At 43.1% G+C, this 16,513-nt stretch overlaps 1 protein-coding gene and 1 long non-coding RNA gene across 4 annotated transcripts in view; one reads left to right on the top strand and one right to left on the bottom strand.

Annotated features, from left to right (window-relative positions):
* The window catches only part of LOC129013947 (uncharacterized), a 29,910-nt gene extending 28,395 nt beyond the window's left edge, over positions 1-1,515 (top strand). The window contains exon 3 of the long non-coding RNA XR_008494086.2: positions 526-1,515. This is a non-coding gene — a long non-coding RNA (uncharacterized LOC129013947). The remainder of the gene's footprint in view (positions 1-525) is intronic.
* Positions 1-16,513, bottom strand: part of MYO5C (myosin VC) — a 105,398-nt gene that overhangs the window by 16,210 nt on the left and 72,675 nt on the right. For 2 of the 3 annotated variants that reach the window (XM_054450715.2, XM_063652621.1), the window contains exons 31-38: positions 15,422-15,485; positions 14,188-14,356; positions 10,263-10,350; positions 8,849-8,947; positions 7,389-7,543; positions 4,200-4,289; positions 1,453-1,603; positions 502-784 (exon numbers count right to left, since the gene is read on the bottom strand). In XM_054450715.2, the coding sequence (XP_054306690.1) occupies positions 502-784; positions 1,453-1,603; positions 4,200-4,289; positions 7,389-7,543; positions 8,849-8,947; positions 10,263-10,350; positions 14,188-14,356; positions 15,422-15,485 (1,099 nt within the window). The remainder of the gene's footprint in view (positions 1-501; positions 785-1,452; positions 1,604-4,199; positions 4,290-7,388; positions 7,544-8,848; positions 8,948-10,262; positions 10,351-14,187; positions 14,357-15,421; positions 15,486-16,513) is intronic. The other variant, XM_063652620.1, reaches the window with a different exon arrangement.

Raw genomic sequence — 16,513 nt, forward strand, 5'->3', positions numbered from 1 at the left:
GGCACAACTCTGTGGCTTCCCCAACTGTTCCGTCTGCAATGTCTCTCCTCTCTGATACATTTCCTGCACCACTTGTTTGTGATTTAATCATAGTTGCCTTTAATTATTATTTAGCTATTCTGAGCTTCTCAAAGGCAGGGATCATATCGACTAATCCTTGTTTCCTGTGTTCTCCCCCTGGCAGTGCTATTCAGAGAAGGTGGTCACTACTGGTTGAGTGCACGACCACCCTAGAAGGCCAGCATTTAAGATAAACATTTACTGGTTCTCGGTTAAAGCGGCTAGGCCAGTGCATCTAGTTGGCAGGGTGTGGTGTGAGGGGAGTAGGCCCTGGGCGCCAGCATCCGGGGGTTCTTAGGGTGACTCGAATATCCCTACAGCAGTAGGGCCTCAACAGGGGTTTGACATCGCAGCAGGGAGGGTCAGGCCTGTGAGGCCTTGGACTTTAAGAGCATCCTTCCTACAGGCCTCTCCGCCTGAGCGGCGGTTTCTGGGTTTTACCTGATCTGCATCCCTTTTCTGCAGGAGCACATGTCCTTGCGCAGGAAGAGGCTATTCAGCGTGACCGCCCCGATCAAGAAGAAGAGCTGCTTCACCGCCTGCCTCACGAGCTCGGGGTCCAGGCCGTTCTGGCACATGGTGGTGTAAAAGTAGCTCAGCTGCTGCAGGAGGGAAGTCATGGTGTAGCCGTCCGAGTCGTCTATGCTGGAGGAGCGCTTCCGGAAGCCTGTGGGCTTCAGGCCGGAAATGCCCTGCAGGCTCTCATACTCCAGCATGCCCGGAACTGCGGAGAGACAGGGAGGCTGCGCTGACACGCCAGGAGACACACGCGGAACGTTCCCGACGCTCTTCTGTTTGTTTCAGGAGATGGGACATTTTTCTACAAGAGTCAGTGGATGTACTTGTGATAGAGAAAGCAAAAGAATCATGGGTTTGGGACACGAGGGTGTGTGTCGGGGGTAGGGATGGACGGCTGTTTCCAGCGGGGCTGCAGCTCCTCTTCTAGGTTTGAAGCAGCACGTTTTTCAGCTTCACAGGAAAGAAAGCTGGTTAGCATGACAACTCATGGCCTGGGCGTTAAAGCCTGAAGTATTTAAATTTCAGGAAATTAAGGAAAGTATACAAGAATTCGAATGGGGCTTTAGGATTTCAAAAATACTTGGCTAAGCCAAAAAGTAGAAGTACCACATAAATAGCAGTAGTAGAAGTTTACCCAAGTTTTTTCCTTCAGGATAAATCATCCTTATAGAAAGAAAACTACCAACAGCATACTATTATTTATGGAATCATTTTAAGCAAGCAAAGAATTAAAAGGTAGATATTTACATGATTATATTTCCTCGGCTTTTTAAACAATGTTACACATAATCACACATTACACATACCAAGGTTATGTTTTAAAAAGTCTTAATGTTACTATAAATATTTTTTGGTCATCAATTCTCTTCTTACCTATTATCGGTTGGATATTCCTTTCCATTATGATAATAAATTGATGATATATTCGTATAGCCACATCACTGAGAATCTGTCTGTATTCTGAAAGGTCAAAATTGTTCAAGCAGTTCTTATTCTGTTGTGGACTATTATGCTTCATGAATTCCTAGAAGTAATTTTAAACATAAAATATTAGAATAATACAAATAGGTAGGAAATTAACATAATAATCAGCTACTATAACTCTTTTACCTTAAAACTTAATGTCTGATGTATATTAAATGAGTTAATGATGCTTGGGGTAGCATGTACCTTCTATAAGAAAAAAATTGCACTGATTTCCTATATGATCACAGTCTGTCATACTATCATTGTCCCACCCACTTCCCTACAAACATTGTCCCTGGAACCTATAGACTAAGTGGAAAAGCTCATAGAAGGCCCATGGAAGTGCATAGGAAAATGAAACAAAGCTGCAGAGCATCCAAGGAAACAAACTGCTATGAAGAGGTAAGTGGATACAATAAATGAGATTCATAACCTTATAATTACAGGGTACAGACAAAGTTGAAATATTTTAAAGTGTGTGTTATGGATTGAATGTGTCCTCCTAAAAATCATACATTGAAGCCCTAACGCCCTAGTGTGGCTGTATTTGGAGATGGGACCTTTAGGGAGGTAATGAGGTTAAATGAGGTCATGAGGATAGGGCCGTGATCTAATAATAAGATTGGTGTCCTTATAAGAAGAGACACCAGAGAGAGCTTGCCCTCTCTCTCCCTCTTCCCAACCCATGCACCCAGGAGAGGTCTTGTGAGGACACAGGGATGGAGAAAGTGGCTGTCAGGAAGCCAGGAAGAGAGCCCTCACCAGGAAGTGACCATGCTGGCACCCTGATCTCAGATGTTTAGCCTCCAGAACTGTGAGGAAATAAATCTCTTGTTTAAGCCACCCAGCCTGCAGTATTTTGTTATAGTAGCCTGAGTGAACTAATGGAATATGTCTAACATGTTCAAAGAGACTAAAGAAAAAGAAAAAATTAAGAATAGGACATTATGGGGCTAGGCGTGGTGGCTCACGCCTGTAATCCAGCACTTTGGGAGGCTGAGGCAGGCGGATCACTTGAAGTCAGGAGTTCAAGACCAGCCTGGCCAACATGGTGAAACCCCGTCTCTATTAAAAATACAAAAATTAGCCGGGCACGGTGGCGCATGCCTGTAGCCACAGCTACTCAGGAGGCTGAGGCAGGAGAATTGCTTGAACCCGGGAGGCGAAGGTTGCAGTGAGCTAAGATCGTGCCACTGTACTCCAGTCTGGGTGACAGAGTGAGACCCCATCTCAAAAAAGAAAAAGAAAAAAAAAAAAAAGAATAGGACATTGTGGTAAGAGACAGAGGTGAAAAGGAACAAGAGAAATTTTAGAAATAAAAATATGGTAACTGAAAAAGCAGTCAGACAGGGAAAAGAACATTCTATACATGGCTGAAGGGGGCAAAGAAAGGACAATAAAACAGTGCTGAATAAAACATTCTTCCACTAATGTCTCACAGATGCCAGTTTGTTGTAAATGGACTAGTCTGTGCCTCCTGTTTTGGTATTCCTTTTAGTCAGAGGTTAGATTTTCTTTACTTCTCCTTTTGTTCTATAGTACTAGTCAAGATTGCTGTTATATTTTATTTTAACTTCCTTCCATTGGAACAACTGGCTATCTATATGGAAGAGGATATTAGATCATTACCTTACATATCAATTTTGGATAGGTAAAAACATAATTAATTGTGAACTCTAAATGTGAACTACAAAAGTTTAGAAGAGAGTATCTTCATGATCTCAGGGCAGGGAAGAATTTCTTAAGACACAAATCATAAAAGAACAGGATTGACAGATTTCAGCATATCAAAATTCAAAAACTGTGTGACAAGGGACTTCATAAAGAAAATTAGAAGCTAAGCTACAGTCTATCCATATGATATAAAGACCTCCCACAAATCAATAACAAAAAAACCAACCCTAAGAAAAAGAAAGAAAAGATGTGACTAGGCAATTCAAAAGGAAACCCAAATGACCAATAAACATATAAAATTATGCTTGACTTTGCTAGTGACCAAATAAATGCAATTTAAGTTAACAAGATATAATTTTTTACCCTGACACTGGTAAAGGATAAAAATGTCTGTCAATACCAAGTGTTGGTGAAGGTATGAGACACTGGAAACATCATACACTGCTGGTGGGGCTGTGAAATGGTACAGCCATTTTGGAGAGCACTGAAAACCCTGAAAGCCACTTTGTTATTTTAGTTCAATGAAATTTTTCTCTGCGAGTACTTAAAGGTGGAGAACTCTTTTATGACATCAGCCTCCTGGAAGCAGAGTCAGAATGGCAAAGGAAACATATTTATAGATTATGGAGGAACAGTCAGGGTCCTGTAGAGAGAACAGCTGTGAAGAACAGGCATTTTAAACCAAAGCCTGTATTTTAGAGTCATAATGCTAAACGTCTTACAGCCAGAAGGAAACTTAAAATTCATCTTATCTACCTATTGATTCAAAATTAATGGAGACCTAGGAGGCCTAGTACCATGCCCAAAATCTAAGCTGCTTCCATAAGTCTCCTACCTGTGGTGTATACCGAAGAGTCCAACAGATAATGTGCTGTTGGCCTCCTGGGTGGAGAGAATAGAGGCTCTATTGAGCTCTGGCTCAGGAGGAGGTTATAGACTGGCTGTCAGCACAAAACAACAAGCAGGTGGGCGCCCCCTACCTCTTCTCCACTGTACTGCTTCAGGCAATTGAGAAAATGACAAGTGTTGGAAAGCCAAAAGGACAGCATTTCAAAGTCTTCTAAATGTTCCTTAGAAAAATAAGAAAAGACAAAATTGGACTTGATGATTACTTGTACCTCTGAGCATCTTACCTGTTTGGTTATTTGTAGCTTTTGACCAAAATTAATTTTTCTTTTATTCACTAAAGCTTTTATCCAGTTCATACTATAATTATAAGAGCTTATATTTATTTAATAGGTCACAGTTTGTAACATGTTTCTGTACAGGTTGTGTCACTCATTATGAAGTGTGAAGTGGGTCCTGAAGGGATGCATGAGAAATGCAAGTTTCACTTCTTGCTCTCCTAAGTTCACACTCTCACTGGGAAGATAGATAGAACATAGGTTAGTAGGTGGTCAAGAGCCCAAACGATGGCTGTAGACTGTGCTACCAAAGCTCAGAGGACGAGGAGAGAGGATGGGGAGGCAGAGCAGCCGGAGAAACCTCAGAGAGGCAGGAGGTCTAGCCCTTGAGGGAAATGGGTGGAGAGAGAAGAGCTCAGGACTAGGACTGTTGGGGAGCAGGCCTCCACTTACAGGGCGGAAGAAGAGGAACAAGCAGTGAAGGCAGAGCTACAGTGATCAGAGGGGGAAGAGGAAAACAGAGAAAATCCTGGGATTTAAAAGACAAGGGAGGAAGCTTTCAAGGAGATGGTGCTAATGCTTTGGTCAATTTAAAGAGAATACAAAGTAAAGAAACACCACTGGTTTGAGTAATAGGAGTTACTGGTGATCTCTCTGTAGAGTGATGGGTTAGAAGCCAGATTGCAAGGAGTGACAAAGAGAATTGGTGGAGAACACTAGTTTAAGCACTTTGGCAGTCCGGGGTGGAGGGAAAGGAATAGTGGCTGAAGAGGGTATGTGGGCACATTGCTGTAACTGCTGTGTGCTGGAGGTGGGGAGAGGGAGGTCCTGGGCACATGCAAAGGCAGAGGGAGGGGGCCACAGAGAAGTTGAGACTGAAGATGCTGGTGAGAAAGGGGTCTTATAGTCCTCATGCCACGCATCTCTTGGTTTATGAATATTTGGCTAAACATTCCAGAGCATCAAGGGGAGGCAAATACTGTGTGTCCTGGGCTGGAACACAATGCCAGCTTGTCTTACGAAAACCCAATTTATGCAAATATGGACAGGGAAAACATCAATTTATGGGAGCCCCTTCCAAAAACACTCTGGTGGCTCCTGTGAAGATGGTGACTATAAAGTATCCAGCACCAAACAAATGTGAATTTTCTATTCCTAACTCCAGATAAATAATGAATTCATGATATTTTTGGAAGGAGAGGAGAATTACCATACTCTGATCTCTCACAAATCTAGTTTTTATATTTCTTTCATCCTAGAGTTTATTAATTAATTTATTTATTTATTTTTGAGACAAGGTCTGGCTCTGTCACCCAGGCTGGAGTGCAGTGCTGTGATCTTGGCTTACTGTAACCTCTGCCTTCCGGGCTCAAGTGATCTTCCCACCTCAGCTTCCTGAGTAGCTGGGACTACAGGCACACACCACCACACCTGGCCAATTTTTGTCTTTTTTATAGAGACAGGGTTTTGCTATGTTGCCCAGGCTGGTCTTGAACTCGTGAGCTCAAGCGATCTGCCTGCCTCAGCCTCCCAAAGTGCTGGGATTACAGGTGTGAGCCACCATACCTGGCCTTCCCTAGAGTATTTAAAATAGAATTTAATTCCTCATTACTCTTTAGAACACATATTTTACTAAAAATGAGGTAGGGTCTCCCTAACTAAAAATTCAAATATATCCTAATATCAAACATCAGTTCCCTTTTGGAGGGGCATGGAAAACACTGTTATTTTAGTGTTATTTATGTCTTACTGCCCCCTTCCAATATGGATCAGTACATTGTAATTCCCAGAAACGGGTACTTTTTAACATAACTGTAAACTGGTCATTTCCTAGAAAAACAGAGAGAGAGAGAAGGTTTTTGTACTGACTCCACTGTGGCTACTGGAATTTCCACACTCAGGGTAGCACCAGGTCTTGCTTAGAACTAAGTCAACCACCCTACCCACACCCAAGATTCCAGAATGCACCAAGCATTACCAGAGAACTCTTTTTACAAAGCAACTATCCCTGTAAGCAAGGATCCAGGTCTGTTTAAAAAAATCTTCAACGCTTAGATACAGTTATTTACTCATTGATCACTTATGGAGTTTCCAGGAAAAATAATCAGTATGCTAAGAATGATTTTAGGATTATGTTTCAGTTGGAAAGGAAATTAGCAATAAACTTTATGTTAATGTTAAGTTAGCCTTCACAAAATCCCGCCCTTTGTCATTGTTATTTTTGATCATTATCCACTTGTCACACCATGAAGAGATGATTGCTCATAAAGAGTTCAGTTGGTGACTTCTGATATGTATACCATACACACATGGTCTGTGTCCTATGGTAGGTTCCCTCTTGCCCAGTGGTAAACTGCTGGCTGCCTGCTTGTCCAGTCATTCCAATAAGGACACCAACTTAGGGAATGGCCAACAGCAAGTTGGAAGGAACCTGGGTCCCTGCATGATCACGTAGAACAGAGCTACCTTCCAACATAGATGGCTCATTATGGAACTGCTATCAGCAAAGAAAAATCCTCCATCTTCTTTAAGACACTGTATATTGGGCAAAGGTAGGTGGCAGGTGTCTCATAGCTACAATAGCTTAACTTTACTAAGTAACTAACCTAACTAATACACAGTTCATCTTCATTTGTGGACTGGGAATAAAAATACACAATGTGCTTTTAGGAAGAAGAATTATATAATTGCCAAGGGAAGAGATGAGTAATTTTTCACTCCTTTTCATTTCTCATGATTTACTGTTGTTACAGAGATAGAACCTATACCCCTCACAGCTGATAACTTTACACCCTAAGGGGATAGCAGTGGTGGGGCAGTGGCTACCAGGTTGCAGTCTCGCCGGTAAGGCTTTGAGGCCTATGGCAGATGCTCATCCATTTATCTTTCCCTAACAGCGTGGCTCCCTTCACTAGTTGGGCCTCAAACTTGATTGAGGAATCACGTGGCTCACCACACAATGGAGGCTCAGGATGGGCAAAGACTGGGCATCTGGTTATTTCCATAGATGTGATACCAGGGGCCAATGTCAAAGGCATTTCCTACCTTAACCACCTGCTTGATGCCATTAATGGTGCTGTTCATGAGGGACTTCAGCATGTTGGCATCATTCAGAGAGTCTGCATAGCGCACACACATGAACAGGATATGAGCCGGCAGCCCAGGGATCATGTTCACCACCACACCACGGGGCTTCAAGTCTGAAGCAGAAAGAGCCAATAAGGATTACAGCTGACAGGTCAGCTCTTCTCCTAAGGAACCTGTGACTAGGGGCAGGGGCTTGTTTGCTTTTCTGTGCTTGACACAGTGCCTGAATGTGTATGGATTTATTTCCTCTTTGAGGATTTCCATCTGGCTCCTTTCTTGGCACAAAATACACAGGTGGCACTTGTTCCTCTTTTTGTTTACAAAGGACTTTCTCTTTCCTAAAAGGTTGAATAAGAGACAGAATCTTTATTTTTCCCTGGTGTGGCAACCCTGGATTTCAGACCCCCATTGTAAGAAAGAAACTCCAGTTCCATGCACCCCTACTCCAAGCGCTTTGATGAGGATGGGGTACAGTGTCCACAATCACATAAAGCTGCCTTGAATAGGGAAAGCAGGCATACCCAGTGCAGCAGAGGATGTCTGGCTGGCCTTGGGGAGAACAGAATGGTGGAGACGCTCAGTGGGGATGAAGGGCAGAGAGAAATCTTACAAAAAAAGTTAAGATAAGCAAACAAGGATGTCCCCCTGGCTGCAGGAAGACAGAAGAACAAAGAAGAGGCTCACACTGCATGACACCAGTGATGGGGGAAAAGAAAAGGGTAGAGGTGCTCACATGAGCCGAGGGGGTCACTGGCAGAAGAGGAAGGAAGGCTACACGTTGGCTTTCTGTTTGAGATCTTGGGGCCAGCTGATAGGGAGGCAGATTTTTCTCCCTATGCCAGAAAACCACATGGAAGGTCACAGTGAAGACAGTGCAGTAAGATTGGTTCTATGACCACCAACTCTTGAGCATGCACATGGGACATTCCTGTAACTGAGGCATGGCTGGGAAGCCCCATCACATTGTCCGCAGAGAAATTTCTCAGAAGTCAAATGGAGCACAGAGCCACGATTACTTCCATGGTGGCTCCTGTGCTGAGACACAAAAATGAGGTGATGTTTCTTTTCTACCCTGGCCCTACAATTTGGAAAAGGTCAGGGCAGTGGTTCTCAACTGAGGACAGGTTTGGCCCCCACAGGACATTCGGCAATACCTGGAGATATCTTTTATTGTCATCACTAGGGGTTGCTGCTGGCTTCTAGTGAGTAGAAGTCAAGGATGCTGCTCCATCCTTTGTTACTCCCCATTCACAGAGTTAACAGGTCAACAGTGCTGAGGTTGAGAAACTCTGGGCTGGGGGAAGAAGCAGTGGAAGAAGAAAGCAGAAAAAGGACCACCCCTGCCCAGGACTTTGGCACTGACTGATGTGCAAGTTCTCAAAGAGAAAGCAAAAATCCAGAGTTCCAGGTTTCACTACCAAGAATGAGGTTCTGAATGAGCTTGGCCTCGTCTTCTCTCTTGTATTGCAGCATTCCAAGGTACTCCTTGGGTCCTGAGGACGAGTGCACATCATTGGCTGTAGACAGAGGCAAACAATCAGCTAAATACCCAAAAGCAGCTTTCACAGGTCTCACAGTGTGACTACTCTCCTACCCTATTCTGGCTGGTTTGCATGTAAATGTCTGTGGCTTTCAGATACATTAAAACTGTACTGTATTGTATCCTGAAGAATTTCTCCAAGTAGTGATTCCTCTTTGTGAGTATATCAGTGAGTACAGCTGCTGCTGAAAAGGCCCAGTTATCCTCTGAAGAGCCTTATGAGTGCCTGATATGTATCCAGCACATGGTAACAGGAAAGAAATCCAAGATGTTGCCTTGTCTTCAAGATGCCGATGCTACTGTGAAAGAAGACTTGTGAAACATTTGGTGTGCAAAGTACCAATGTGCATGATCCTTACTGAGAGGGCTGTATTAGTTTCCTATGGCTGCTGTAAAAAGTTAGCACAAACATAGAGGCTTAAAACAACACAAATGTTTAATCGTACAGCTCTGGAGGTCAGAAGTCTGAAAGGTGAGCCAGGGTGGTGAATGGTGGTTCATTCATTCATCCCAGCAGTGGGGATGCAGCAGGGGCTGGGAAGCACAGACCTGGGCCCTGCTCTCATGGGGCAGACTGCCATTTGTCATTTATTACTGAAGGAAAAGGATCCTCAGTTTGCTTGTGGACATTTCAAATTTGAGGTGAGAGTTGGATAAGTAAGAATAAAGCTGCTCTTCAAAGAGATGAATATAGAAAAAGGAACAAGATACAGCCTTGGCAATAAGGCTGGGAGGAAGGGGAAAAGGTAATAAAGAATGAAAGAGTGAGAAATGTGAGCAGGAGCCAAACACAGAAAAGTTCAGTGACAGAAGCAGAAGGAGGGAAGAAGGGAGGAGGGTCCCTTTCACAGAGGCTCACGAGGACGCTTTATGTGTGCCGTGCAGTCCATGTTCAGGATGTCTGCTTCTTAGCTCTCTACTTTTCTAATAGAAATTTGGATACTTACCGATCCTACATATGTAACAGGGAGAGAAGGTGAATTTCAAAGCACTTAATTGAAAACTTGTTCACAATTTCATTTTTTAAAAAAGGGAGCTAACAGAGGAAGAGGTTAATGTGTTAATTATAGGATGTCTCTTGCGAGTACATGAACGTATCTGGTATCATCTGAGCGGGAGGGAGCTGTCTTCCTGACCCAAAGGATCTTTTTGTTAGCCCAGCACTAGGTCCCACACCTCACCACTTGAGAATCATTCCTTTGGGTTTCATAAGGTTTGGACCAGAAAGAAAATAAACAGTTGAGTGCATGTTAGCCGTAGCTCAAAAGAATAAGAAAAGTATTGTTTCTTACCGTTGCCAATTGTCTTGCTTAGTGTCTTGACTTGATCTTGTAGCTTTTTAATCACTCTGTCCTTCATGTCTAGTTCTTCTTCAAGATCCTACAGCAATAAAAAGAAACCAGGATTTAGCTTAGAAGCACTTTAATCTATTTTTTTTTTTTTTGGTAACAGCTTTATTGACCTACAATTCACATACCGTACAACTCACCCATTTAAAGTGTAAACTCAAAGGTTTTTTAGTGTAGTCAGAGTTGTGCTACAATCACCATTATTTAATTCCAGAACATTTTGTTACTCCAAAAAGAAAACTAACCTTTAGTGTCACTCTCTAGTTCCTTATTCCCTTCCAGCACCTGGCAACCACTCATCTACTTTCTGTCTCTACGGATTTGCCTATTCTGGACATCTCATATAAATTCATAGAATAGGTTTTTGTGTGTGTGTGTCTGGCTTCTTTCACTTAGCATAAGGTTTTCAAAATTCCTCCATGTCGTAGCATGTATCAGCATTTCATATATTCGTATGGCTGAATAATATCCTATTATATGCATATACTACATTTATCTTGCTCTTATTACATAGGAGTGCCCATCATAGAGAATTTAAAAATATGAATGTGGGAAAATGGGCTTTCTAGGTGTCAGAAGCTGGAGCCAGAGAAATGTGCAAAGATTTGGGCCTGGTTTTGCCTTTCTTTCCTGATAAGGAGGTGGCCTTGCCCATGCTGAAGTTGGCTCAAGAACCAGGAGAGTCCTTGGATACCTAGAAATATTTCCTATAAAGGAAATACAGTGTTTAAGTTCTTCCAGATCTGAGCATTTGACACATATAGAATTCAGGCTTCTCTGATCCAGAAAGACCCACCATGCAGGGTCACTGCAGCTGTGTGCTGTCTAGGGACTCTTGGGGCCGAGGGACATTGTGCTGTTTCTACTCTGTGCGGCCACCTCTCCCTGCCACCATTCTGTGTCCCTGGGTAGACATGTTAGGAACTCTATTGACCTTAGAAGCGGAGGTGTCAGTACAGCTTCTTCCCTCCAATTCAAGCCCATCTTATAATATATCTAATAAAATGGGTCACCCATCAACCCATAACCCAGAAAAAAAACACTCTTCACATTTTGATTTCATTCCTTTTTTCCCAATATGGTAAATGTACATTTTATAAAATTGGGATCATATTACATGCAAAATTTCATATCCTACATTTTTCTCTAGTTATACTGCAGACGTTTTCCCATGTCATTGATAATATACCCAAACCATCATTTTAACAGCCAAGTCATATTATATCACACAACAATTTAACCTTTGCTCTATTGTTAGATATGCATTTGTTTCCTTTGGGTTGCTTTTTTTCTCTATGATTAATAACACTATGATGATCACTCTGAACAAAAATCTTGTCCACATGTTCAAGTATTTACTTAGGACAGAACTTTACAAGTTGTGTTACTGAGTCAAAGGGAATGTACTTTCCAAAGGTTCATGATCCATACCTTCAAATAAGCCCTCAAGAAAGTTTATACCAATTTATATTCCTAGCAACCATGTATGACAGTGCCCATTTCAAGATGTTCTCTCCAGCAGCATAAGATCTCTATTAATTATTATTAGTAGTAGTAGTAGTAGTATTTTTAGAGACAGGATTTTGCTCTGCCACCTAGGCTGGAGTGCAGTAGTGTCATCATAGCTCACTGCAGCCTCAATCTCCTGGGCTCAAGCAGTCCTCTTGCCTCAGCCTCCTGAGTAGCTAGAGCTATAGGCATGCACCACCATATTTTTTTTTTTTAAGTTTTCCTTGTAGAGATGGGGTCTCACTACGTTGCCCTGGCTGGTTGAACTCCTGGCCTCAAATCATACTTCTGCCATGACATCTTAAAAGTGCTGGGATTACAGGTATGAGCCACTGTGCCAGGCCCAGGTCTCTATTAATTTGACAGGCAAAAATAATACCTAGTTTTAATTTTGAATTTCTTTGATAAATAGTGAAATGATTCCTAAAAGTTTTTTATCTCTTAATAAGAATTTCTTTTCAATGACAAAACAGTCTGGAAAAAAAAAAAAGAAATTTCTTTGACTCAAAGCATCACATAGTGGTTTGAACAGTGTCACCTTGAAATTCATGTCCAACCCAAACTCCAGAATGTGACTTTAGATGGAAATAGGGTCTTTGCAGCTGTGGTAAGCTAAGGGTCAGTATGAGAGGTGACTACTACAATTTAGGGTGGGCTGTAAATCCAATGCAGGTGTCCTTATAACAGATGGAAAAGAACACAGAGACAGGGAGAAGGCCAGGTGCAGAGAGGCAGAGGCTGGAGTTACACTGTCCCAAACCAAGGAATGCCTGGAGCCCTCTAGAAGCTGGGAGAGAAGGAACGGTTTTCCTTAGAGACTTCGGAGGAGTGTGTCCTGCTGACACCTTGACTTCAGACTTCTGACCTCCATAATTGAGAGAACACATTTCTGTTGTTTTAAAGCATCTGGTTTGTGGTCATTTGTTACGGCAGCCCTGGCAAACTAATATAGATCAGGTCTCATTTGTGGGTGGAATCCGCCAGCTAATGTATAGAGATGATACTCTTGTTGCATGTCCGTCTGCTTATATGTAACAGTGAGGCTACTCTGGGTTCAGAAAGAGCTATTGAAATGAGCATGTCAGGCCTGCCAGCTCCCTAGCTCAGCGCACCTGTGAGGAGCAGAGCCAGACACTCGGAGTAGCTCCACAAGAGGGTGCCAGGACTGGGCTGTGCTCCAGGGCACCAGGAACAAACTCATAAATCCATCACAATGCACAGGGACAGTCAGAGTAAAGGATCACATGGGATGACATGCGCAGCACACACATGACCCACCCATGTAGCTTCTCCCTGACCGCTGGCTCCACTGAGATCCCAGGGGCCCACAGGAGGCAAGGCAAGGCAGCCTCACACACATGGACAGCAGGCGGTTGCTTCTCTGTTGTAATACAAGGATTCCAGTCTCTGAGAAAGTTGTATCCACCTCAGAGAAGGCAGCTGTCATGTAGGTGTCACTGATTGGAATTTGTTACTTCCTATTAAATGTTAAACTCCTGGAATTTCTCTTTTTGGATGTAACCACTCTTCAAAGTTAAACCCTGACACTCAAAATGTGTTTTTCCTCTATCAAGGTTTTCCTGTGAGATCGGAAATGGGGGCCCTGTCAGTGGGGAGAAGGGCACGTGGGCATGTCCACACTGACCCACTGGAGTCGTCAGCCCTCCTGGGTCACACTCTTGGAAGTTCTCAGGTCTCGAAGGGGCCCGAGAGGGTCCCAGCTCCTAGGAAAGTGGCCTATCTGTCACTTCAGCACTTCTCAGTCTTCTGGGTTCCACACAGCATCACAATTTCAAAATAATTGCTGGGAATTGATATAGGGTTACCCAATTTCATTTTGGTAAGGGCATTTAAAACTCAGAAAAGACCTTAAACACTTTAAAAAAGTTTTTAAGCCTTCCATTGACATCATGATCATTTCATAGAAGAACATTTTGACTCTAAAAATTGTAGGAAGGCCATACCCCCAGAAGAAAGCATGGGCACTTATATGGGGTGAGTTTTGCTGGGTAAAGCACTCACATGTAGGCCTTGCTATCCTCAGTGTGTTCCAGAGGACAGTGACTCCATCCTGGATGGTGCCATCCACTGATAGTGCTGGGGAACTATGGCCTACACCTCTCTGTCTCTCCTCCTTCATCCTCCCCAGGCGGGCCTGTAAGTCTCTGAGGCCTGTAAGTCCCCAAGGCCTTCCCAAAGCCAACCTCAGAGACCACCTGTCTTTTGGGATAAGAAAACAGACTGCTCTGATGGAAGGACTTTTGTTCTATAGATGTTAATCATATGCTTTAGGTGGCATGTCCCCCCTTTGAGCAACATCTGCACACAGTCCTTATCACCAAGTTAGAAGACTTCTCACCCTGTTTTCCAAAGTGAGCCGGGATGCTTCCTGCCGGAAGTTACTCTTGACTTCACTTTCAGTTTCAAATTGTTTCTTCAAGTGGTCACTGGCCTCCTGCATTTCTTGAATCTTATCAATCAGCTTCTCCTTCTCTTTGGTATGTATTTCATTTTGGGCTTCCATGGCCCTGAGAAAGGGAGGGAGAAATGGCTGGTATGAGTATGACCGTCATGGAGAAGTCGCTCACTGTCATAGCAAGTGCTGATATTTCCAAAGATGGAAGAACACCTTGGCCAATTTCTGTGTAAAGCAAATAGTATTCGAATAGGGGTGTCCTTCCAGGGGAAGGAAAAGAGACCAGGACTGGCTGGGATAGAAAACTGTCCATGGACTGCTCTAGTCTCCTTCACCCAGTAAGAGTTCCATTCTCCACCCAACCTCAGCCCCACTTACTGTTCCTATGGGACATCCACGCCCACCATACCCTGTGACAGCTAAGCAGTCATCCCCTTTGTGACCAGCCTGGGGACCAGACACTCACAAAGCCAGGGATCGGACAGAAGAGAGGAGGAGAGACCACGAGAAGAGTTCCAAAATGGTGCCTCACTCCTTTTCCACTACTTTGGGTCCTCATCCTACTGATAAAGTCACATGACTAAAGATGCTCTTGGGGATGTCAAGTGCCCATTTATTATTTTGGAAAAATAAGTGTCTCAACAAGTTGGCAACAAAACAGAACATTCTCCCCACAAGGCTCTGCCAGGGCACGAGGCCCTTTGTTGGTGTCGTGATGGAAATTTGGGGGTATTAGCAATGAAGATTTTCCATCAACATGGGCTTTTAATTCTTACCCTAAATAGTCTGCTAATAGAAACCGTTCTCTCTCACACACTCTTATCCGTTGTTTGAACAGATAATTCAAGTGCATGGTATAGCATTTCAAGGGTACAAGTGTATGCATACAGTGAAAAGTACATGTCCTCCCCTCCTCTGTGTATCAGTCACCAAGCCTGGAGGCAACTGCCTGGAGGCAACCAATGTTTTGTTCCTTAACAATCTCCCAGAGATGCTGCTGCTGCTGAGTGTGTTGTACATACACATATTTCTTTCCTTCCCATCAGAATAGCAATATGTCATATATATTAATTAGCATCTTGCTTTTTGGCATTAATAACACATCTTGGTATATTCTACAGTTTCAGAAAAGCATTACACGAGCATGAACTTGAGGTACACACATATTTACACTTACTTTCTTTGTGTTCCTTCTTCCTCTTGACTGCGATGTAACTGATTAGACAATTCTTCTAGTTTTCCTATAATGAGAAGAACTGTCAGTACTTTGGGGGGGGCGCATATCACTGCATTCTGATTTGGGTTTGGTATTGTTTTCAATTTTTAGAGGTCCTAAACTAGGGGTGTCCGATCTTTTGGCTTCTCTGGCTCATATTGGAAGAAGAATTGTCTTGGGCCACATATAAAATACACTAACACTAACAATAGTTGATGAGCTGAAAAACAAAATTGCAAAAAAATCTCATGTTTTAAGAAAGTTTACGAATTTGTGTTGGGCCTCCTTGAAAGCTCTCATGGGCTGCATGTGGCCCATGGGCTGCGGCTTGAACAAGCTTGTCTTAAACTGTATCCAGACAGAGATTAACTTTTATTTGGTCTGAACAATGTTAAACATTTTTAAACCATCATTTAAAAATTGTAATATTCCACATAAAAATCTGGATTCCTGGGTTTTCTTTAAAAATAGGAATCTCTAGCAATACTGGGCCCACATTCCCACTGGGCAACAATCAGTGGAGCTTGGAGGCAGCAGCCTGTTTATTTTATTGTTTTTATTTCAGAGACAGGATCTCACTCTGTCACCCAGGCTGGAATGCAGTGGCACAATCACGGCTCACTTCAGCCATCACCTCCCGGGCTCAAGTGATCCTTCCACTTCAGTCTCCCACATAGCTGGGACTACAGGCGCATACTGCCAAGCCTGACTTATTTTTAAAAAATTTTTGGGCTGGGTTCAGTAGCTCACGGCTGTAATCCTAGAACTTCGGGAGGCCAAGGTAGGCGGATCACCTGAGGCCAGGAGCTCAAGACCAACCTGGCCAACATGGCGAAACCCCATCTCTACTAAAAATACAAAAAAAAAAAAATTAGCTGGGTGTGGTGGTGGGTGCCTGTAATCTGATATACTCAGGAGGCTGAGGCAGGAGAATCGCTTGAACCTGGGAGGCGGAGGCTCCAGTGAGCCGAAATCGCACCATTGCACTCTAGCCTGGGCGACAAAGAGTGAAACTCAGTCTCAAAAAAAAAAAAAAAAAAAAAAAAATTTTTT

The sequence above is a fragment of the Pongo pygmaeus genome, chromosome 16 (assembly GCF_028885625.2).
Source record: "Pongo pygmaeus isolate AG05252 chromosome 16, NHGRI_mPonPyg2-v2.0_pri, whole genome shotgun sequence".
NCBI classification, from domain to species: Eukaryota; Metazoa; Chordata; class Mammalia; order Primates; family Hominidae; genus Pongo; species Pongo pygmaeus.